General features: G+C 46.3%; 1 protein-coding gene across 1 annotated transcript; it reads left to right on the top strand.

Moving 5' to 3' along the window:
• On the top strand, window positions 1-20924 carry LOC126544409 (uncharacterized). Its single transcript, XM_050191723.3, has 7 exons — window positions 1-207; window positions 3299-3381; window positions 5315-5535; window positions 9122-9415; window positions 13370-14632; window positions 17046-18074; window positions 20490-20924. The coding sequence occupies exons 1-7, from the start codon at window positions 130-132 to the stop codon at window positions 20825-20827; spliced, it is 3306 nt and encodes a 1101-aa protein (XP_050047680.2). The 5' UTR covers window positions 1-129; the 3' UTR covers window positions 20828-20924.
• The last annotated feature ends 4259 nt before the right edge of the window (window positions 20925-25183 follow it).

Here is a 25183-nt window from a genome sequence, read left to right as displayed (position 1 = left end):
GTTCGTCCTCGTTAGACTTGGACGTCGGCCTAGGCGCGTACGTGGAGAAGATATGTAGATGCGAATATCGATTCGGTGTCAACTTTATCTTCGCTCAGTTCAAGGCATTCTCTTTGATATCAAGGGACCATGACGTCGCCCCAAAAAATAACCGCCGCTTGCTTCGTGACCGCCGTCTTCTTTTCAGCCACCATCCAGGTCGCGCATGTGAGTTTATTTCGTTCATCTATTATATAGCACATTAGGATGGGCGATTGATAAGCTTTCCCGTTATCCAATGCAATTCTAATTGCGACTGATTTCTTTTTTTTTTATTGGGGTAATCATTTTAGCATGTTGTAACCCACTGAGCCAACCATCTTCACCTGAAAATCTTCATATATTTGGCGGCGGACAGTTTCCAGGTGCAAGTAACCTGCTGCAGATCGTTGTAAACGTTCTGAAAAATTTCAAAACTTGTCCCTCTCTACGTATCTGCACATTTTCATGTGTCCTAATATTTGTTTTTCGGGCCCGAAGCACTGGGATAGTTTGCAACAAGGTAGTCATTCCCCTTGACAACCAGTTTGCGTTTACTTGAATTCTGGGGTTTTACGAGCCAAAACCACGATTTGATTAGGAGCAACACCGTAGTCGTGGACTCCGGAATAATTTTGACCACCAGGAGATCTTTAACGTGCCCCCCAACGCACGGAACACGGGTGTTTTTGCATTTCGCCCCCATCGATATGCGGCCCCCCGGGGCCGGGATTTGATCCCGCGACCTCGTGCTTTAGCAGCGCAACACCATGTAGCCGCTAAGCCAGCGCGCGTCGGGTGCGTTTACTTCACGTCTGAACTTGTGACGGCTACATCAAATACAATCTGGTTTATTTTCCTGCGCACGGAATTCAGCGGAATTTATGGTTCTATTAGTTAGGTACACGTGATTTTCACCCTGGTTAAAATTCTTTATCACTCATACGCAGAATTCTCGCTCACTTCGTCGCCGTCGAACGCAACATTATTTGAACTCTGTTAAACCGACCAAAAGATTGACCATTTTCAAAGGCAAGGATTTCTGGGCAATCGTTCCATTAGTCGCAGGGTCGACCTGGCCTCAGAGGTCAGTCGTATAAGCGTTATGGCCAGCCCCACTTTGTTCACGGGCTCGCGCATCTTTCTCTTTCCTTTCTTTATTTTCGTTCCTTTATTCCTTTTTCCCTGGTGCAAGTTAGCAAGCCGCAATTTGGTTCACTTCCCTGCCCTTCCCTTCTTTCCTCTTTCTCCACGCTTGCTATGCTACGGCTACAGAATAAAAGTTAGCTCACCCTACAGCAACGTCATGTAACACAAGTAACAAATGGACTCGCTGATGAATTTATTACTTTTATTACATTTCGTTGCCGAGAAACACTTGCCTATTGGGACGCATAAATAATATAGGTCCATAGTGTTTGCTTTATCTGTTCTCCTGCGGACTGGTGAAAGATCGAAGTTATGAAAAGCTATCGGTCCAGCTACGAGAGCTCATTGTTTGCGACCCACAGGCTGAAGAAACGGCATTGTTCGAAGGCCGCCGGAATTTCACGCTTTGTACAACAATTTTATATCACCTGCATAATCTTATCGACTTCACGTGTCTATGCAAACGCAAGTGAAATCGGGCAAGTCCTTTCCTGAGTGCTGCATATCCCATTATACACGTGCCCGCTGCGATAACCTCCATTGCGTTCTAGACGAGGCGTCGAGGTCAAGCTTTGAAGACGCCCAAGCGCTGTTTGTTGTCGCCATGTACCAAGCACCCTAGTCCAGCACATTCCTTCACTTCCAGAATACATTGACTTTTACATACATACATACATACATACATACATACATACATACATACATACATACATACATACATACATACATACATACATACATACATACATACATACATACATACATGTGCCACTGACGAACTATCTATCGAGCACGTACTTGTGCATGGACAAACCCACGTGTTCGCTGCATGCCCACTTCGCACGCATGCACACCTATACGACCTATAATTAGTGCATGTTGTTACACCCACGTTATTACTTTCGTTCATACCATTGTCCATGAAAGTCAAACTTGTGGACATCTCTTGTCTCAGGATTACAAATAAAACTCAGCGCTAAGACAAGGGACCAAGAAACAAGTGCACGACACCGGCGCTGTGTAGCGCGCTTCTTTTTTCGTCCCTCGTGTTAAATTTGTTTTTGTTTTACGCGCCAAAATCACGATTTGATTATGAAGCACGCCGTAGCGAGGGACTCCGGAATACATTGCAAAAGGGTGGATAAGTGGGACAGTTGGTAACGCATATTAATAAACACTTAGAGCGCTAAAAACACGAAAGACGTTAGAGAAAGAAACACACACCACCCGCGCTCACTCACAACTGACGTTTAATGCACTTATGGAAAAATGCATATGTAGGAAGTGGACGCTTCGCGCGTGTCGAGATGAGGTATAAAAACAGCATGCATCAAAGGCACGTGCGAACATCGACTAATAAAATTGAATTCTTTATCGTGGCCGGCCCATCGGGCGTTCTTTAACGTGCATCCAATGCACGGTGCACGGGCGGTTTTTTTTTTTTTTTTTCGTTTCACCCCCATCGAAATGCGGCCGCCGCGGCCGGGATTAGATACCACGACCTCCAGATTAGTAGCGCAACAGCACAGCCACTACGCCACCGCGCAACCACGGCGGGTCCCAAGTCTTAGCGGTGACCTTTCTTTGTGACGTTGAGTCCAATCCAAGCAGTCTAATTACTAGTCTTCATCTGTTGTCTGTGTTTTGTCAAACTGCATGCAGTGCACCAGATGCGTGTTTGTGTGGCCATCTACAGATCATGGAGTGTGTATTGCTGGAGTGATACCATCGGTCTGAGGACCAGTAACATTTTTTTTTTCTTCTAAACATGAAAACTATATTGCACGTAGCAACAGCAGGCGTTCAAACTTGCACTACTTTAGGAGTCGCTATTTGAGCAGAGTCCAAGTGTTGCCTTTCACACAACTGCAGAACAATGTAAAAAACCCGCAACTTCTACCACAGTGAAAAAAAAAGCGCTATATTGCGGTAGCACCCGGAGACGTTCGAACTTATTCGTGTGCAGTATTTCCTTGAGCATAGATCTAGTGCTCCTGATCATATGCATGGTAAGCACCGTTCGGTATGCGTTGGTGAGCACAATTTCCCTTCCACTCTTTATCTCCTTGCTTTCCCCCATTTTCACCGCGCTTTTGTTCCGACTGTTTAATTTTCTTCGTCACATTCACAGGCTGTCCACTGTCCTGCACCTACGGATATTGAGCCGCTCAAAATACTGCACGACTCCATCACGTTCGGATGGAACACGACAGAGTGAGTATTCGCTGATTTTTATTGATTTATTGATATTTTGCCAGATACTATATGCACTGGCACAACAGCCGTGCTGGCGGTACTTACAGGGTCGCTGTATCAAAGGCACTTTCAATGTGATTGATTGATTGAGTGATTGATTGAATGGGTATAACGTTGGGACAGCAACCCTACGGCTATGATCCACGCAGTAGTGGAAGTCTCCGGAACGATTTGAACAACCTGGCGTTCTTTAACGTGCACTTAAATCTATGTACTACACGAGCGTTTTCCTTTTTTTATTTATTTTTTATTATTATTATTTTTTTTGCATCTCGCCTTCTAAATGGGGCCGCCGCGGTCAGCAATCGAGCACGCGACCTCGCGCTCAGCAGCATAATGCCGTATTCACTGAGCTACCGCGGCGAGCTATTTCAATGTTTCCAGACAGAATATTACGTAATTAGGAATGAGTATACATGAGCATTACGGGAGCGAGAGGCTCACGCATAGCGCCCATTTATAACACGCATATTGCCTTAATTGCAAATACGAATACGGACAAACCGTATTCAGAAAAGCAGGAGAGTATACTATGTAACCTGGCAGGAAAAAAAATTCACTGGAGCAATCCAAAGTCGGCTGAACGCGCAAGCGCAAAGTTCAAAAGAAAGAAAGAAAGATTTCTGAGTGTTGCCCTTGCGTTTTGTAATACGCATATTACAAACGGTAAAGCACGCCAACCAATCACCGTTTTAGAGCATAGAACTTTTAATCCATATTACGAAACAAAGACTTGAACACTGAACTTGCAGTATGAAAACAGTAAGTCTTTGTAGTTGAAGATAAGCAAGTACAATAAACTATGAAGAATACAAGAATAGAAATTCAAGAAACATATCGCGAAATAGTTGATGAGAGAGACCGATACCTACTTAGGCAAACAAGGTCAGAGCAGTAATAAAATAAGGCATAAATATGTAATTCCAATAACCGCAACGTGAAAACTATTGTTCACGACATGGATACAAACTGCTGGCACAATTGTCGGTGTGTAGCGGTCGTTGTTTCTGGAAATTTATTCAAAATGGATGGCAAATTGAAATGAAGTGCTTGTAAATTGTAGTTCGTTCGGAAACGAGGTACGAACCATGAGGCGGTTTGTCGCGTACGCGCATTAGTGTTGTTAGCTTTTAGGCATGCTAAGTGAAAACAAAGCCCGAACTCTCTATGCAATCATAGCACCAATCGTCTTCGTCTTTGTTATTCGTCTCTTTAGAAGCCGGCTCTTCGTGGCGTTTCGTCTAACCGGGTTCAAAGCTAATTCCCAGTCTGATGTCTCAGCACACGTAACGAACCCCATACTTCTCCCGCAGTATTCGCACAGAACTTATAGTTTCTGATTTCCTATAGTGAATCTAGGTTACAACAAAAAAACACGCAATGCATGAGAAATTAGAATGCATTATAACACGTTTTAATGGCGATGAATAAAGCCATCCCATCTCCGTGGCTCAGTGGCCGTTGGCCAGCCTTACAATACTGACCACGAGGTCGCGGGTGCGATTTCGTGGCATATTGCAATGGGTCCGGGGCATGCGAACTAGTACTTTTACTAGGCACTGGGCGCACTTCAAACAACCCCAGGGGGCTGAAGTTACCTGGAAGCCTTCCACTAACGTGTCTCTCGTAACGCATGCGTTGTTTCGGGTCATTGGGCACAATCAATCAATCAATCAAGCAATCAATCAATCAATCAATCAATCAATCAATCAATCAATCAATCAATCAATGTGTTTCGCAAGATCCTACACATGACCGGGGTTGTTGGAGAAGTATGGGAGGGGCCTTTGCCCTGCAGTGGGCGTAACCAGGCTGATGATGATGATGACACAACCGTGACCGGGGAACTGAAAAAAAGTGCGCGAACGCGTGTTCGTGCGCTGTGACGCAGGGCCAACCCCTTGCACTGCGCCTGCGTGTTTCCCGGTGTCTACGCGGAGACCTGCTCGGCAAACTCCACGCCCGCGGCTTGCAGAGCGGGCGTGACAGGTCGCACCAGCACCGAGCGGAACCTGATGCCCGACTACACTCACACCGTGTGCGTGCAGACGCAGTGCTCGCCGTCCGAGTTCTCGCCCTCCGTCTGCAGGAGCGTCTACACCTTACCGGCAGGTATAGACCGTATCTGCAGGCCCTTTGGATCAATGAACTTATCCAGAAAATTTGGATGGTCTTCAGCGCTAAAAGCCGCTCTAGGCAGCTTGACTGAAGACCGTTACATTGGCAGCATGCGACGTTCCTTCTGCAATTTTACAAACGCATAAAAGGAAGCAAACATGTCGCAATTACAATGGATGTTGGTAATTATGAAGATAGCAGACTTACAATATGAAGCACATCAAATGTTAACATAATACAAAAAAACTTACCATATTATTATACGTATTTTAAATGCACAGTAAGTTTTTGTAGTTGAAAATAAGCAAGTAAAATTAACTATGAGGAATACTAAGAATATGAGATTGGGCTGTGAATATAAGAATGAGCTATGAATATCGTTCATGCATTCTGGTGATTGTAATGACAGAAATGCGGATTATTATTTTCGCACGAAGGCACCCCACCTTTGTGCATGATTTCTGCGTGACATGCGCGGTCAATTGAAACAAAATTTTAGACTGAGTGAAAGTTTTTTTTTAGTTATCTGTCGTTTAAATACAGTATAGCCAATCTGTAAAATCATCTTATGTATGAAATACGAGTGGCTGCGTCAAAAAGACCGAAAAACCGATTCATCCTATTCCTTGAAATTTTATAATCTCGTCAGCCCATGTAACTTATTTATTTATTCGTACATACTTCCGCGCAATAACTGCTATAGCAGCAGTTATTGAAAATTATACACAGAAGAGTACGGTACAACGATGAGGGTGACGTGCGAGGACCATTCATCCTGGATGGCAGACACAAACGTTCTGGGTGATCATGAGTGAATAGACGCAGGTAAGGAACTCCAGTCTTCAATGGAAGGAGGGAAAAAGCTTAATTTAAACATATTAGTGTGTGCAAAGGAGGGGATCAAGTTCAAGTTGTGATGTCGACTCGTTTATGACTTTCGCGCGAGGTTAGTATATAGTTGTTTTTGAATGTCTAACAGAAGATTTGACAATGCTGTGCAAGAAATGTAACGATGGTATGCAGCGACGTGAATAGAGCGAAATTAAATTCAGGGAAATAAATGCAGAAGAAGGTGAAAAGTCATGATGATAACGGTGACATAAATATTACAGCTTTTTTTCTGAATTGCTTCTAGCCTGTTAATCTCACACTGCTTATAAGGGTTCTAAACGACAGATGCGTGGTCAACAGGATGGATTAGTGATTTATATAACAGCAGCTTAGTATCCAGTCTATATAACCCATATTATCTAATCTAGCCCGATTCATCTTCGCTTCTCCTGGCAATCATTCTGCAAGTTTAATAGACCACCGGTTATCTGAAGTACACATTACGTGGAATCTATATACCAGATCTCTTCCTCTAAATTTCAAATATATTTTATCATGCGTATCCCCTCTAATCCATACTAGCGTCTTAATAACTCTTAGCATTAGTACTAACTGGCACTTTATTTCTTACGACAATCGTCATATCTCTTAGGATTACTTATAACATTAATTTTCATTCTTTGTGTTCACGTTTGGCACCAGGTAAATGATGGAACAAAATAGTCGCAATGCAGCAGCGTGACTATATATATATATATATATATATATATATATATATATATATATATATATATATATATATATATATATATATATATATATATATATATATATATAACGAGAAGAAAGGGGGTTAACCGAGGGGCCCGAATTTTATGTCATATCATGAGAAGCCAACAAACACTGACACCAAGTACAACATAGGGGAAATTACTTGTGCTGAATAAATGAAATAAAGTATAACGATAAATTAATGGAAATTAAAGTGGATGAAAAAACAACTTGCCGCAGGTGGGAACCGAACGCACAACCTTCGCATTTCGCGTGCGATGCTCTACCATTTGAGCATATTATATATATTTATATATATATATATATATATATATATATATATATATATGAACACGCTGTTTTGAGAAAGGCTGGTCCACCAGCCGAAACGCCAGTCAAATATACTGTGCTTATTCAACGTACGTCATACTCTTTTTCTTCATATATATATATATATATATATATATATATATATATATATATATATATATATATATATATATATATATATATATATGAAGAAAAAGAGTATATATAGAGTATATATAGAGTATATATATATATATATACATATATATATATATAGACTTCTGACAGAAAGAGATCTTAAGGAGGGGTTGGTCGGAGCCCCCCAGTCCAGAGTCCCGCTGGACTCTGCCGCTTGCCTGACCTGGCTAATTAAGTACTTTTGTCCACCCAAGTCGGAAAGGGCAAGCTGTGCCTGCCACTGCTTCAATGTGACGATGCTATTTGGCCTAGGAGGGCGCTTAGTGCACTCCCGGGTTACATGTATTAGGTTGGGTATGCCACCGCACCAACGGCAGTTGGCCCTATAGCGAGTTTAGCGTTTAGCAAGTTTAGATGGGGGAATACCCCTTTCTGTATTTTACGCCAATCGGCGGCCTCTTCCCCGCTAAGTTGTGGGTGAGGCGGCGGGTATTTTCTGTCGACTGCGCCCTAATGAGCAAGGATGTCTCTTACATTTAACATGGTGGGGTTTCGAGAGGGATAGTGCGAGTGATTGGGATTAGAAGAGGACACCGTCGCTCTTGGTTGGTACATCCTCAAGTTAACTCATCAGCCTCTTGACTCCCTTGTACCCCCACGGGTCCCGGGCGATGACGGCGGTTGAAATATTTGGGAATTATCGCGAAGCTAGCCGCAGTCACGTGCCCCATGAGAAACAAGCGACATGTCTCCCGGGAGTCCGTGAGCACAACCGAGTCCCTTTGCGAATGCTGCGCGTGAGCGAGGCAGATGGCCACTGCTAACATTTCGGCCGAGGTGGGGAATCCCGCCGTGGCCGACGCGGTTATTTGCTGCTGGCAGATCGCGTTCACGACTGCCAGGGCGTACTTCTTTTAGTAGCGCTGCCCGGTCGCCTCTGCATACGCAGCTGCGTCCGTGTAGTACGCATAGTACCTAGGGTTATTAGAGTACATCGATTGACGATGCTGTGCACGTGCTTTGCGCGTTTCCTTGTTGTACTCGGTATGCATGTTCTCGGGAATTGGAGCCAGTGTAATTTTGAATCTCACCGCTTGACTGTAGCTTCCACGACGTGTTACGAAGGCTTTACATAGGTATCAACTAAAATGCACGATAATTACGATTGTCACGGCCTTTCCGCTCTCCTCCACCCTTCAATGAAAACATAGGTACTAGTACAAAGATAGGTCCACCTATACCAAAATGTAGGCCAGCTTTTCTAAGGCCCTTTATTTCTGTTTATGTAACTTCGATACCACAGTGTGCTACTCCATCTGCCGGTCAGTCTGGTTAACCTCCCTTGCCTTTCCTCCTTCCCTTCTCTCTCTCCCCATCTGCCGGTACCCTTTTTGATCTTGTGCCATATTCGTAGAAACACTACTACTGCTAAGGGCATTTGTACCTCTTAACGCTAGACCCTTCCATTTCGCATTCGAACACTCGTTTCTCCTGCGTCCGCTCGAATCTTGTAACACACGTCGCTTCGCAGTGCCGTACGAAAGCATCACCGCCAGGCGCCATTCTTCGTCGCTGGACATCAAGTGGCGGGTTCCAGCGCGGATGCAGGGGTGGCTGGCCGGCTACAGGAGCCGCTGGTGCAGTCCGTCTTGCAACGTCAGCGAACAGATCATGCACGGCTGGCACGAGGGCTCTCTGAATCTCACCGAAGTCGAGACCAACATCCAGTACACACTGTGCCTGAGCGGGTTCACCGTACAGCGCTCGAGCGACGAGAAGCAATACAGCACCGAAGTCTCGCTCGTTGTCTATAGCGTGGAAACACGTGAGTCTTCCCTGTTCCCGTAAAATTGTAAAAAAAAAAATAATTGTGCCGGCGGAAGTGCTGTGAAGCTAAACAAGTTATACTCTGCGGGTTCTGAAATGACACTGCAGAGAAAATTATTTGGGCTGGAGTAATACAAACAGAGACATTACACGATGATGGTGGACACTCGAGGTGATTGAACAGTAGCATAACAAGGAATGTCGCTGTAGCCGACGTCCGGACAAGGAGCCTTGCCACTGCCATGGGGAACATAAGTTACGAACATTGTTACGTCTCAACACGGCTAAGGGCATTAGTTCGACGTTTACCACGAGGCAACGCCCCTCTCCCCTCCATTTATCAGCGCCTATCCACAAGCCGGCGCAGCTTTGACGCCGACTGTTGACGGTTCAACAAAAGACCCCTTTACCGGAACCTGACAAGCTGAACTAATGATGAAAAGCGCCAACGTAGCAATGCTACTGTGGGAATGGTTCCGACCTCGCATTTTGATGGCGTCAGCTCGGCCTACATAATTCTTTTTAGAAGTAAACGTGGACCACACAGTGTTATAAAGAAAAACCAGACGAGGTTGAAAAGACAAGCGGACGCCCACTCGTGCACACTTGCCAACATTTTTCGTGGGACTCGTACGCGTCGGTATAATCAGTGAAGATGCTACCAACCGGCCCAAACGAACACGCTTGTTAAGACGCTCGCGTTCGCATACTCACCCGCTCATACTCACCAGCGCCAACTGGCAGTTCATAGTACCGCCATACGCGCTCACTGGCACCCACTCACACATATGATCACTTCCACTTAATCACCGACGTGTCGCCATCCCCCACCCGCTACCTCTCGTACTCGTATCCACTCAAAACCAGCGTCCCTGACTTTCATTAGAGAGGTTTAGCTTGTCCGGTATTCCGGTAAAACGTAGGCGGAAGCGCAAACGTGAGCGGTCTGCATGGTGCAGCCACCTGGTGGCGCAGTGCTCAAACAGACAGAAACAGCTAATACAGTCTAGCCCGGTTATAACGAAGCCACTTATAGCGAAATAGCGGTTATAACGAAGGGATTTCCATTTCCCATTCCCATGTTTGCATTCTTTTATTAGTCCACATATTACGAAATAGCGGATATAGCGAAGTGATTTCTGATTCCCGCCGACTTCGTTATAACCGGGCTAGACTGTATTGCATTAACCGAGCGTATTATTCTTCGCTGCTGGTGTAAATTTTTGGCCCTGGCGTAATCATGTTGCTGCCAAAAAATTACACCCGCAACAAAGAAACATACATTGGTTACTGCAATATTAGCCGTTTCTGTCTGTTTGAGCACTGTGCCACCAGGTGGCTGCACCATGCAGACCGCTCACGTTTACGGCTCCGCCCCGTCCGCCTGCGTTTCACCGGAATACCGGACAAGCTAAACCACTCTATTCTTACTCGTGCAAACCGGCACTCGATCCCGTTCACGCATTTCCCCACTCACAAAGCGCCGTCTCACGCTCGCGAAAGGAACATGGGCAGAGTACAGTCAACCGCAAAAGTTTACGGGACGCGGGGTCTACCAAGAAGCTGAATTCCCGCGAAGCGTGGTCACACAGCCTCGAATTGAATGTTCCAGCGCGTAGTAGCCTTCGCCACCTACAGAGTGATATATTAAATACGAAGTGCCATGCCTTAACAGTGCAGGAATTCGCATTTCAAGGGGACACCGCATCCCGTAAACTTTTGCTGTTGACTGTACGTGTCAGTGCGTTCGGGAGTGTGCCGAGTCCTAGGCCGGGTACTGAGTTTGGAAAGTTCCGAGAACGTTTACCCAGTCGCGACAGCCACAAAACACTAAAAATTCTGCGTCGAAATCTGTGACGCCCGCTGACGCGCCCGGCTACTGGACATAACTGACAAATAAACGAAATTTCACTATTTCAATTTTAACATATAGTTACTTTAGTGCACATATTGTAACGCAGAAATTGCAACCGGCGAGTTCGCATGGTAAATTCACTCAGAAGGCGTGCTGAGAATGACAGTCGTTAGGAGGTATACCTTGCAAAATTGTGCGACGAAATGCATTGTTAATGCAGTGTTATCCCAGTTAAATTTATCCTAGAATGCGCAAGAAATCTTTTCGTAAAAAAAGAAAAGTAGCTGGAACAATAGTGCATTTTACCGCTACTTTGACGACGCCTATCTCGAAGCTGGTGCTATAGATTTAAAAATTATTTACCAATGGATGTGCTCCGATACGTCTCCGCCTTCAATTGGTAAGTTGCACTGTGCAGTATCAAATAATTAGTCAGCAGTTAATTACCTAAGCTTTTTTAATAAATCATTTACGCTTTTAGATTTGTGCTGCAAATGATGTTTACCCCTTAGAGTAATCAAGCTCGGGCATTAGGGAATTCATATCTGGTACAGGCAATTTCTGAAAAGTTGTGTCAACAACGAAATACGGAATACAAGACAAATACAGACACCATTTGTCAGCTACTGTCATGTACGATACAATTTATGCAGATCAAGTGATCCAATTCTGCTAACCATGGATGTTCCATGCACGACTTTCTAGTTTGTCAGCTCCTTTGTCTTCCCCCCCCCCCCCCCCCCCCGCCCTGATCAGTGCCTTCGATAGAGTTCGTCTTTTCAGACAGAATGGAAAGTTTTCCCGTGTGCAAAATCAACAAATTTCGCAGCACTATTTGGAGACTAACATCTCGAAACTGATGATAGTCTGAGAGAATAACAATCCGTAAATACTGAATGCCTTTAAATTTGCCATTTAATTGTGCAGTAGGCGTGAGTTGTAATTATTGTTCCGTGAAATTAGTGAATTTGGATGAAGAAATTGTAAACTCGAGCGCGTGCGCTGTAGTTCTAGGAGTTCAAATGCACGCTTTTCCGCATGCGTGAAACGACCTCTATACGCAGCACAACACACCAATTTTAAGGTCTTCGGGAATTCGTAGAGGAATGCAATTACGCAATCAAGCGTAGGTAGGGAGGAATTAAATTTAAGCGCGAGGCAATTCGATCGTATGTTCCCAATTGATGATATTCACAACTGATTAATTGTATTAGCGTTTTTGTGACTTTTTGATTGAGAGCAAGCCTGTGCAGCGGCGTACATGTTATATCTGCCTTACATCTTCAATGCACCCAAATTTACGGGTTGAGGTTTATTAACTTTACAGGATTTTTGAAAACTGCGTGTGGCAGATAGCGTAATCCTAGTCGTTGAGGTGGATCTTCGAAGAGGCGGATATTACTTGCATGAGAAATCGAAACACATGATTAACTAATTGACGAAAATTCACCAACTTATTACTTGACGGCACATTGCACTTTACGAATCGTGGCCGGTGCGCCTGCAAAGCATATCCACTTGGAAGAAATTTTGGAGAAGGCGCAGGTTCCGAGATGTGCGCCATCAGACTGGAGATAGAAATGCACTGTTGTGGCAGTTCCTTTTCTTTAGAAAACGCTATTTCATGCAGTGAAGCACAAAAGTAACTGGAATGCCTATGTATATTATCGCACACTTTGGCAATGAATACTTGAAACTAGTGTCATCCTGAAAATTCTTTCTAAGTATATACACCTTGCAAACTCACCGGCTACAATTGGAAAATCACAATATCTGCCATGATTTCGTGATTTTTTTAAATTAGTTGAACATGTGCTTCAATTTCTCGTTCATGCCCGCCCCTTTGGATAATACAGCAAAATCCGATTTTGAAAAAACTGCAAAACTTAGAAATTATAGAAACACACGAAACAGCTGAGTCATCCATTTGAAAGTGCAAAAAAGGAAACGTTTCTCCAGTATACGAACATATCAGCTTTCAGCTGAGATTTCCGTAAATCTTGATGGCTCAGCTATTGCAACTTGGCTGATGCTGATCACTACTTCTCCACGTTTTTAAATATGATATACCCTGCTTTATTTTTCTGCTTGCCACAGATGGACCTATTAATATTTCCTTTCTGGTCGAGAGGATCCAAAGTTCCACGCTCCTGGTTGCCTGGCCCGCACCGGACCCGAACTCCAGGCGGTTTGACAACTATATCGTTAATTGGTGGAAGGCGAACCAAACCGATGCTGATGGAGTTCCAAAGCGCAACCAGACCCTGCCGGCTACTTCAACGAGCTTCGTCATCAACAACCTCGAACGCGGTGCCACCTACCACGTTAACCTGTCCACTGTTCGGGAAGCGGACACCACAGACGCGTCCCTGCAGAAGGAAAGCGTGCGGCCCCAACTCCTCGAGAAACCGGAGGACGTTCGCGTCGAATCCCGGAGGTCCGTGACAGGTCCTCTCGCCTCCATAACGTGGAACGCTTCGCTCCACTGCGGGCAGGACTCGCCGGTTCAGAGATACACGGTGAAGCTGTGCCCAATGTGCACGGTCGGAAAGGAGGCGCAGCCAACGAAATGCCGCAGCGCGTCTGTAAAGGCGTGTGCCGGCAAGGCCGTCTTCGCTAGACTCGAATACCTCTGCTGGTATCGGGTGGAAGTGAGGGCACTCTCCCGCAGCGATGGCGGAAACGTAAGCGAAGAAGGGGAACCCACGATCGCCCACTTCAAAACCCCAGCGAGCGACCCGTACCGGACACCGGAAGGAGTCCGAGCCGAGGTCCAGGGGTCCTCGAACGCCACCGCCCTGGTGTCCGTAACCTGGGACGTTAGGAGCTTCGCCAGGGAAAGGTCGTCCGCAACTCGTTATTCCGTGAAAGTTTGCCCCTCGTGCAACGAAGACTACCAGAAAGAGTGTCGCAGCGCAGCGGTTCCGGCCAGAGCTGGCAAGGCGGTCATAGCAGGACTGAAGTACGTCTGCGGGTACGCAGTGGAAGTCCGGGCTCTCGTCGACGAAGTTCACGGTACAACAGACGAATCACAGCCGGCGGTTCTCTATCTTACAGCTCCGGTGCCTAACGTACCTTCGCTGAGCGACTCGCTGCACGCGGAGTTGAGCGGCAGCCGCGTGATAATCAGCTGGCTGAACCCAGCGGAACTTGGGGATAACGCGGTGCTGTACCACGTGACGCTTTTCCGTCCGACGCCAAGGTCCGTGATGCGGGCGATCGTCGACGGTACGAAGAAGACTTTCGATGGTCTCGAACCGCAAGAGAACTACACAGTGGCCATCGCCGCTTGCCTACGCTGGGGTCAGCGACAACAGTGCGTCGGAAACGCAACGCTGGAGTTCGAGACCCTGCCAAGAGGTGAGTCTGTTTAGAGGCCACGCACACTGGTGCTTTCTTTCAAATTGACCCGGCTCATTTACTCACTCGTTACGGCGCTGTGCTGCTGAATATATGGCCGAGATCCTCGTTTCGGTTCCCGCCCTCGTCGGCCATGTTCCCATGGTTTCGGAATACAAATGTTATTGTATTCAGACTTTTGAGCTTAAGGTAGAACTTCAGGTAGCTAAAGTGAATCTGAAGCCTTAACCTGCGGGTCCTCTCCTAGTTCCATACGTTAACATTAGGAATAACATTAAGAAATGGTTACATGAAGAATAAGTCATTTACTTATTTGGAAAAGCAGCAACCTATCACGGCATAAGAGTTCGCCCATAATACACTCGGACAGGATCGAACTATTTATAATTTTCGGGAAAGCAAATCTTACGCGAATTTGGATTATGGGGGCAAGAGCACACAATACGCCGTTCCGCTAAGCGTTGTCGCACGTGCGGCCATTCATGGAATAACGCAGAACACGTTCTGATAAGCTGTCCTACGTTTGAACGCAGGAGAAAAAAGTGTCTTCGAAACAATCACGATCCTTCATAATCGTCCCTTTAGCTTAGGAAAGTTCCTTGGGCCAAGGAATAACGCATCATTTAACAGCGGTCAGCTCTGAAAGCTTTAATAACCTTGCTAAAAGTGACATTGTATCTCTCTATTAACCTTATGCGTATGCCCTTGCGCTCTTAATTTTGTATTATTCGATTGAATTGATTGGGTGATGCATGTATACTCGCAAAAAATTCAGAATGTGTCGGAATCGTTGCTGTTTTCTTTGCTGTAGTGACTGTTCAGGCACATTTAAGATTGCGCTTTGTTGCCGGAAAGTTTTTTTTTTTCATATCGCTTTATGCTATCTTCCTTTTATCACTGGACAATTTACTGTTTCTGGAGAAGCCGACGAAAAGCCAGAAAATAGTTGCCAACATTTCCAAGTGTACGTATGAAAATAAATCGCTCATTTGCACTTCTTGGGCGCAACGCGTATGCGTTTGCAGAAGAACGTTCACAGTGCGAGCTTCAACTCTATGTTATGTTCCTGTTATCAAATATAAAGGCTTGTTACCATTACTGTTTAAGCTTTACAGCGCACAAATACTGACCAACGGCATGACAATAATGCTGTCAAGTGGCGCCCTCTTTGAAACAAAGAACAATGCACAGAATTCGTAACACTAAAAGACGCTCCCTGAAAGTGCGATTTATTTTATGAACACACCAAATTTTGCTATATAGCCGAGAAACATTAAAGCCTACTGTTTCTATCATACAGTTTGCTGATATGTAACACGTTTGACTTTCTCTCAACCATATGAAGCGACAGGAACAGAAAAAATGCATTAATTCATTCGAGAAATAAGTAAAGAATTGAAAACAATTTACAGGACTTCTCGGCATGATGACGCCAGCCGTAGGCATAAAATATTTTCTAAAAATTCTGTGATTTGTAGGCAGCTTGCTGGTAGACGGTCGTTAGCTTGCAGATATCAAAATAATTATGTCCTTCCAGATGAATTTTCAGTTCTATAGTGCTGTATAACAGTTATGGCACTTACGACACAGTTAATAGATATTGCCAAGGTGAAGGGGCTGAGGGTAACAACGTTGCGGTGGGCATCGCCGGGCGAGGATAAAATGAGCAAGGAGTTCGCGCGGACTGTGACGCCTACTTTTCTTATTTTTTTTTTTGCGGTGCGACTGTTTATGAATAATATACATAGTCATTTTACCTTAACGATAAACTCGCTAGAACAATCTTGATATCCATAATAAGCTTTGTGAGCACGCGTTTCCAATTCCGTCATTAAAGTGCATAATATTAGAAAGTCTACACAAAAGCTTTGTTAAGTCAATAAAATATCTATAGGCGTTTGGTGTGTTTACATGTCTTCGTTAGCCTGTGGATTTATGACGTTACGCGCACCTTTTGTCGTATAATGTGCATATAATTTTTTTGCAAATCCCGTTGGGATAACCCAGGAGAACTATAGATTAAAGGAGATAGTCTTGCCTTCAACTTCTATCCGAAAAAAAGAAGTCTGGGCTATCACGTGCTACAACCACGATTATAAGGCGTGACGTAGTGGACTCAGGAATGTTTACCACCTGGGGCTCTCTAGCGTGCACGCAATGCACAGTACATGGGAATTTTTGCATGTCACCCCATCTAAGTGTGGCCGCCACTACCGGGTATTGAACCCATGACCTTGTGCTTAGCAGCGCAACGCCACTGAATTTTCGTCTATAGAGTCTATATAACCTAAGGGACAGCTCTATAAAAAGGCAAAACGTTCTGCATGAAGTGTATAATCTAGTAAACTGTCTAAGTTCGCGCTCATGAAAGTGGGAGCTATCGGCTACATTCAGACATCATTCCACTTTTCAGAACCTGTGGAAGACTTCCTCAGCCTAACGGTGGCAGCAGCGAGCTCTACAGAACTCCGAGTTTCCTGGAACACTAAGTCTGAAGACAACAACGTGAAATTGTACGAAATTACCTGGTGGATGCCCAGTTCCCACGAGGTCAGCACACCTAAGGAAAAGAAATTTACTATATTTACTCACAATAACGAAGCCACCATCGATGGACTAGAGCCATACATCACTTACGCAGTCCAGGTGGTGGCCGTCTGCGAAAGAAGGAATATTACGTGGCGCCACCAATCGGCGATCGCGACCGCTACAACCTACCCTGAAGGTCTCGTACGTGTGTCTGGCGTCGCTCTAACAAACGACAACTGCACACCTTCTCTCTGCGATGTATCTGTGACGTGGAAAGTGAAGGCCACTACACCGCATGCACCCGTTCAGCTTGAGTACCACGTCATGCTATGTATCGGTTCCGAAGTCGTCGGTGACAACTGTCGCAATGAGACAGTGCTCGGCGGACGCTCGTACGTCATCTTCTCTGGAGTCAAAACGTTCGCGGCTTTGTTCGCGACGGTACGACCAGTTATCAAGATGCCAAGCGGCGTCTTCGAGGGTGACGCTAGCCTGGCGAGAGGTCGAAGCTGGACGCCTCGGATACCGGGCGTCGAAGAGGTAACGGTGGCGGAGGTGACTGGAACCTCGGCCCACGCCTCGTGGCCCAAGGTGACTGAACTTGACGGAGTCGACGGCGGCTATTACGGTGTAGTTGTCACCATGCACCCTGAATACGAAGATGATGAGGCTGTTTCTACAGAACAGTCTCTCAGACAATATGACACTACAAAAGAAAAACAGACTACCGGTGCTAATTCCATGGAACGTGATGTGGTCGTACACAACGTGTCCTCGAGCGACGTCGTTATCGACCTGCTTGACCTGAAGCCGTGGAGAAATTACACGATTACTGTGACTCCGGGTGTAATGGGCAGCGGAGTGGCCATAGTGGGTGACAGCGCCAGTAAAGTCTTCAAAACATTACCTGAACGTAAGTAGAAATATACCGAGTTCCACACAAATTCCCGTGTTTTCTAAGTAGAAATTCAAGTGCTTTCCTGTGAACTAATTAGGAACACTCAGAACTGCTTGAAAGGTGCCCTCCCGAGAGCTGCAAGGATCTATGAAAGGGCAGTTTTCGGGCAATACTGAGTGCTTCTGATTGCGCTTGAAGTGCTTCAAGAATACACTAAGATAATGTTCTTATTATTAATTTCAAAGATTTGCCGCAATGCATGAGGAGCAAACTTAATGAAAAATCTACAGCTTTGCATCGAGCAGTAAGTATAGCCACTTGACCGTGACCTTATGGTTGTAGTTGTCCAGTACATCCACATTCCATCCAGACTTCTCATTGTCAGCCTGAGTGCACGTGGTGCAGGACACAGCCAGGTGTCGAGCATTTACCGTTGCTCCAGGAGCCGAGTACTTATTCGGGACATGTTCCTTGAACGACAGTTCTTGGTCCCCAAGCCCAGTTAACGGATGGCCTAGATATCACACAACGTAGAGAATTTTCCAGAATACGCATTTTCGTGCTTACGAAGTGGCTAAAGTAAATATCGATTCGCATGTCCTTTGCACGTGTCCGGGCTCACAAGCTTTTTTCTAATATGAAAAAAAAAAATTGCATGCAGAGAACAAGACACCCCTATTTTTGTCCATGTTTCGATCCTGCTGGAAATAATTTTGAAATGTGTGTCCATTCAGCGATGGCGCCAATCATTCTCGAGCTCTTTGTGCAGCAGCCTTCCTAGCTCTCTTCCCCAGCGATCCGTTTTCTGCACTCAGATCTACTGACTTTCTCAGCAGTGCCATCCCGACATATTTGTGTGCATAGCACCTTCTTTAACTCTTCCGGACATTACCTCGCACTCTCGCACCATTGCGACACTAACCGTAATGGCTCTCCAGTAAGCGCGATATGAGTGCGAACATATGTGCATTTGTACTGAAGTGCTGTTCTCTTGCCACATTGCTGAGCCATGCGGAATGCCATTATTGAGTCTGCGCCTCTTGCCTCGGCCAACCACTTGCTTCCCAAACCGCCCTAACGCTCAATCTAAGTGTCCCAATTTTTTTGGCATGCATAGATCAACTATTTAATACTTTTCGCTGACTTATATTTGCTGACAATAGTATGTGCAAACCCCTTAGATATTCAACCACTTCGCCACCCATTTATATCCTAGAGTCAATGCCAAGCGATTTGCACCTCAATCAATAGCGCGTGCCTCAATTTCAAAAAAGACACGTTTTATTTATTTTTTTCGCGCTCCTTTTCTATGACAACGATATGGAGCGGACACATATTTGTGCTAAAATCCACTTATACCAGGTGTCCCAGCATAGAGCACTCCACGGACTGAATTTTTCGGCCCAGGCCTAGCCCAAGCCTGTAGTTTGAAGCCCGGACCACGACTGTACGAACTGGCCCGGCCCAGACTCGTTGAATCTAGGGCTTCTGCAGTGCTCTATCCCAGCTCTAAGATGGAACTTTATAAACAAAGCAGAACCATATACGCCGGTGTAACAACAGCATTTTACTGCAATGGCAAATAAAAGCATGCATGCCTCTAGGCACACTCACGACGCCGCCGACGCGGTTGCCTAGCGGTCACGCTCAACAGCGCATGCGCGGCTCCAGTGCGGGAGAGTGCGTCTGGAAACGCGGAGTATACGTCTGGCTGCAAAAACGACCAAGTGGCCGCAGCCTCGTACCCGAGTGTCCGCCTCGGCTGCGGGAGGTCATGGGCTTAAAACCCCACTGCCATCTGCTGCCCACCGGTTATACAATTGGGCACAAGCATCCCTCAGCCCTACACTATGCTTGCTTTTGTGACGAATTGTCCAGGGAGCCCATACCACGGAAATGACGTCGAAGCCTGCGGGCACATAACTCTGGACAAGTGGTTCTGGGCCGCTCCCACGGCATCAATTTCCCTTGTGGAATTCCAAAGCACGTATTATTAAGGCTTTACCTATTTGGTGAGGACGCCCTGGAGTTCGGGAGAAACACCCCTTTCCAAGCATTGAGGTCCCATAATGGGACGCCAATATCAATAGTGGTAGTAACAATAACGGTAGTAACAACATACGGTAGCGGTAACGACACCACCTCCTTTCTACATAACTTAGACGCATCTATTTAATCTAACCTAACCCAACTTGCATCGTGTTGTTGCAGTTGCCGAAAAGATGGCAATGGCAAAGATGGCGAGGGTGATAGCGTCAATGAAAACCATCCATATACAGCTTATTGCATCCGCAAGGAAGTCTTGCCTTTTTCTTTCTTTAATACTAGCACAGTGTTAGTTGGGACAGCTGGCAGAGCTGTTACATTAAAATAAACGAGATTCCGGCAATTTATTTTGAACCCCCCCCCCCCCCCTCTCTGTATTTCCAGCTCCGAGCAAGCCTAGGAACGTGTCTGTGGTGGAACGCCAAGGGGAGCACTACGTGACCTGGCTTCCGCCAGAATCGTGGAACGGGCCCCGATCAGGCTACGAAGTAAGCGTCACCTGCGTCAACGGCCGCGTCAGGGGCAACAGCACGGTAGTCGCACTCAACGCGGACAAGACCGAGCTCAGGTTCCCGAACTTCAGCCCGGGAGTGCCCTGCACGGTATCCGTGCGCGCTTACACTGTGTACGTCGGGGAGCCCCTGGACGGCGACAAAGCCAGGGTCCGCTTCACGCTTCCGAAGAAAGAATATGTGAACACCACGGAACATTCGTCAATGTAGTCCAGCCGGATTAGCATGGCGCAGTGGCGACGCTTACAACTCATCTTGAACGTGTAGCACAGCGAAAACAAATACACAATAGCTCCTTGGTGCCGTCTTTTCTGTCTTTTGCCTCTGTATTTCCGACACATTACACGTTTTCTACAAATGAAAAAAAAAACTGCTAGACAGAACTCTGGAGCTCATCGCCGTGTTCCAGCATGTTTGATGTAGACTGCTGAACAAGAGAGAAATTGTAACAGAGGTCGCGGGATCAAATCCCAGCCACGGCGGCCACATTTCGATGGGGGCGAAATCTGAAAGCACCCGTGTACTTAGATTTAGGTGCACGTTAAAGAACCCCAGGTGGCCTAAATTTCAGAGGTCCTCCACTACGGCGTGCCTCATAATCAGAAAGTGGTTTTGGCACGTAAAGCCCGATAATTTATTAATAAATTAAAACAGATAGGTGCCATATGAAATCTTGTTCCAATTCTGACCATGCCGACAATGACAGTTTACCGAAGATGGCAGCGAAGTCAAGAACGATGCAGGTTACTTTTTCATCAAAACAAGATGGCGGCTGAGCAGAATGCTTGGAAGCTCGGCGGGAAAATCGCCTGTACGGTGGCTAGAAGGGGGAGGTGGGAGCAACGCAGCCGTCGGAGAGAGCAGCACGTGTTGCAGTGATTCATGATGCAGAGTGGTGGCGCGCGCGTCGATGCTAAGATGCCCCCGCCATAGCCTCCTATATTTTTTAGGAGGCTATTCTAGGAGGCTAAATACAGGAAGCTATGGCCCCGCTGTACATTGGCTGCTGCCTGAGCTAGCGGGTGCGCTCGGCTTGCGTGGTTCGATCTGTTCGGTTATTTTTGCTCCACGCTCGTTTCTGTTCACATTCACGTTGTGCAGTTGTGCCTCCTTGTGGTGACAATATCTTTACACGTTTCTATGCCGTAAGAAGCAATGGCAAGTCGCATGAAACGACAGACGCACAGTTTTGCGGCGGGCTGCACAACTGGCTACGTTTCTACTAGAAAAGCAGAAAAAAAAAACCATTCCTTTTCTCGGTGCCTGACGACGATAAGGCACTTAAAGCGTGGCAGCGGGCCGTGGCCCGTGCAGACAAGGACAGGACTTCGAAGATCTGCGAGCTTCACTTCGCACTAGAGCTGTGCACGGGCCGCAAGTCTGAGCATGCGCCCGGCCTCTACACTACCACAGGCGGCCGGTCCGGCCCGACGCTAAAGGAGCCTGAGTTTGCCCGGCTCGGCCTTAGGCCGGGTTGAGGCCCGGCCCGGGCCCGGCCCGACCTGCAATAAGGCGACGCCGACACAAATAGAAACAATATCAGGAAAACCTGTTTATTTAAATGAACTTATAATGTTGAACTCTTGCATTCCATACGACAAAATCGTGAATATATGCAGATGCAGCGCGCGCGCAGAATTGTTATTCTAAGCTATTGTGCAAAAACAACAAGTTGTCCATTGATGACGGGTTAAGGCAAGTGCGGCGCTCCTGCATTATGAATCCGGCAGCGCTGAAGTTTCGTTCACTGCTTGAACTGGTGACCGGAATGGCTAATAGCCTCTTAGCAAGAAGAGCAAGTTTTGGGTATGTGGCTTCCTTCGCCCGCGCCCGGCGTGGCAGCCTGGCCCAGGCCCGGCCCGGGTCCGGCCCAAGCCCGAGTAAGAGAATCTCTAAATGGCCCGAGCCCGGCCCGCGGCCGGCCCGAGCCCGTGCACAGCTCTACTTCGCACCCCAGTTTGTAATCTGTACCTACAGCCACGTGGTGAATGAAGAGCTTGTGGAGATACCTCACGGCCGTCCTTGCCTGGCTAAAGGCGCAGTACCGACACTTTTTCCAAACACGCCAGCCTACCTCTCAAAGAAATTGCCTGCGAAGCGAAGATTAAGGACATCAAATGGAGACGTGCTTGGGAAAAAAAGAAAAGACAGCGACAACTCTTCGCACGAGGCCGCTTCATCGATAAGCGTCACCAACGGCGACATCGATATGAACAGCCCATCAGATGCTCACACGTGTAGTGTGGAAGAACTGAACTTTCTAAATGGTGAGAAGTAGCCATCCGTGTTTTGGTCACGCTGCCTTGTCGCGGAAGCGCCTTAAACAATAGCGTTTCACGTACTTGCCAGAGATGGGAACAGTGTGTCTTTTAGAAAATTAGTTTTGTGTTCTGCGGAGTTTCTTGCTACCATTGCTCCGTGTTCATGCAAGGAGTGTGCATAAAAAAACTGAAGTGCATGATGTAAAGACGTCGAGAGTATACTCCACGAGGCAAACGAAATAAGCGCGTGTTCAGGCTTCGGAAAAAGCTTTCTTTCTTCCACCTCCGTGAGAACAAAATGGCGCGAGTATGGCGCCAACAAAATGGCGCAAATTGCAAAGCATAAAATGCTTCGGCGTGTCACAATATGACAAGCCTTGTGGGCAATGCAAGTATCTGCGCAAGCTGTTGTTGAATCAAGCCTCCTATCGAAAAAGAGTTACGAGGCGAAATGCCGGTGCCGCTAGAAAGCTTGTGAAGCGTAACCTGCAGCTACGCCGAGAGAAGACCAAAGTAAATAGCTTGAGTAGCGAGCTCGAGAGGATGAAGGAAATCAACGCTTTGATATCAGCTTCAAGCCTGGAGATTAAGCTCTCCAGTCTCCCCGAAAAGCAACGGCAACAAGTGAGAGCGTGCTTTGAAGTGTCCTCTGGCAGGCAACAAGTTAAACTTGGTCGGCTGCTGCGAACACAGCGAGATAGTCACCAATAATGTGATAAAGTTTCTCACACTAACACGATTGCATTTTCTTGTCCAAGCGGAGAACAAGGCAAGACAAGAGAGAGAAAATGCGATATCTGAAACTGCGGCGTGTAACCTAAATTTTGGCTCCGACGAAGGCCGGGCCCACGGCCGAAACGTCAAATAAGGACACTTCTTTTTACTTGGGTGTCAACACCACGCTTCTTTATATATATTTGACGTTTCGGCCGTGGGCCCGGCCTTCGTCGGAGCCAAAATATAGGTATACATATTTATAGGTGTGTGTGTGTGTGTGCGTGCGTGTGTGTGCACCGTCATTCTTGTTCATCACATTGGCGACTAAAATAAGTTTGTTTACTTAACTCCTATGTGGAATGATTTCTAAAGTATCATATATTGCTATTAACCAATTTGACGAACTGGATGCAGTGCGTCGCAGTATTATACGACCTAAGGAACCCTTCACTGCGAGCCTATCGGTGCAGCTTCCTTCACCCACACCACTAGCATAATATTCATCGCATTAGCTGAAATCGTTTTTCCCCCTCCCGACGATTCGGGAAGGCACGTAGAACGCGTGCGACCGAGAGCAGCGAAAAATCTGTGCCGGCCGTGACGTGCCCAAAAGTGAATGCATCTTTAACACTTGACCACTCATCAGAGGATAGCTGCCAGTCATTTACTGTCTCCTCTACTAACAAGGTACGATATGCATTAGCTTAACGCTAGTTATGGCAAATATGCGACCGCTAACTGCGAGCAAAAACGCCCGCTTCGAAACCTGTGGCACCAACCGCCGTGCCTCCGCGCCCGGGAGCGATCTTGCTGGCGACTGCAGCGCCGCTGCTGCTGTCATGATTGCTTGCAACACTATGCCGCCACCGTTGCTCTCAACTGCCCCTTCTAGCCACCGTATTGCCTGCGTGCCAGAAAACGTCGCCACACTTATACGCTTAGCACAAGCTACGTCTTTTTTTTAAGGTTCCGCACATGTAAAGTGTTAAAAATACATCGACAATAAATGTTTCCCTAGTATTTTTTTTCTTGTAGACTCGAGGTAGCGTGAATATGCCGAGGAGTCTTCTATAGATGCGTTCCATTATTTGGCTAGAAGCTGTCTTCCTAGCAGTCAAAACTAGCAGACTGTCTTCAAGGCTAGCCAGAACTGGAACACACCCACTAAGTCCCAACAGGAGCTGCTTGGTTGTTCCGCCAGAATATGAATTATGCATAGTACGTGCCTTTGTATAAGCTTCGTCCTTCCGGTTTCAAACAGCTTTGTAAATTTGCAAATGATCATTCTGAACAAAATACATTGCGCAATAAACCCAACTTGCAATGATTATGCATGTTCACAGAGTTATTGCCTACGCTTACTCAGAAAGCTATGACTGATTGAAAGTTTAGAAATGTAAAAGCGTAATAATTAAATAGCACCACAAGAACGTCTGAAGCAACATCAAGCGCAGCAGTTAGAAAACGCACATTCTACTCGCAATTCCCAAAGCAGCTGACCGATCACAGTGACGGAGCTCCCTATAGTAAGTTTTGTAGGAAAATCTATGTGAATTAATCGAAAACTCGAAACGCAGGAACACGATGT

The sequence above is a fragment of the Dermacentor andersoni genome, chromosome 10 (genome assembly GCF_023375885.2).
Source record: "Dermacentor andersoni chromosome 10, qqDerAnde1_hic_scaffold, whole genome shotgun sequence".
NCBI lineage: Eukaryota > Metazoa > Arthropoda > Arachnida > Ixodida > Ixodidae > Dermacentor > Dermacentor andersoni.
The sequence above is the reverse complement of the archived record's forward strand: the minus strand, read 5'-3'. Positions and strand labels throughout refer to the sequence as shown.

Coding starts and splice junctions, on each gene's coding strand:
- LOC126544409 (XM_050191723.3), top strand. CDS start 130: ATGACGTCGCCCCAAAAAATAACCGCCGCTTGCTTCGTGACCGCCGTC. Junction 3,382..5,314: donor TTCGGATGGAACACGACAGA/GTGAGTATTCGC, acceptor GCTGTGACGCAG/GGCCAACCCCTTGCACTGCG. Junction 5,536..9,121: donor CGTCTACACCTTACCGGCAG/GTATAGACCGTA, acceptor GTCGCTTCGCAG/TGCCGTACGAAAGCATCACC.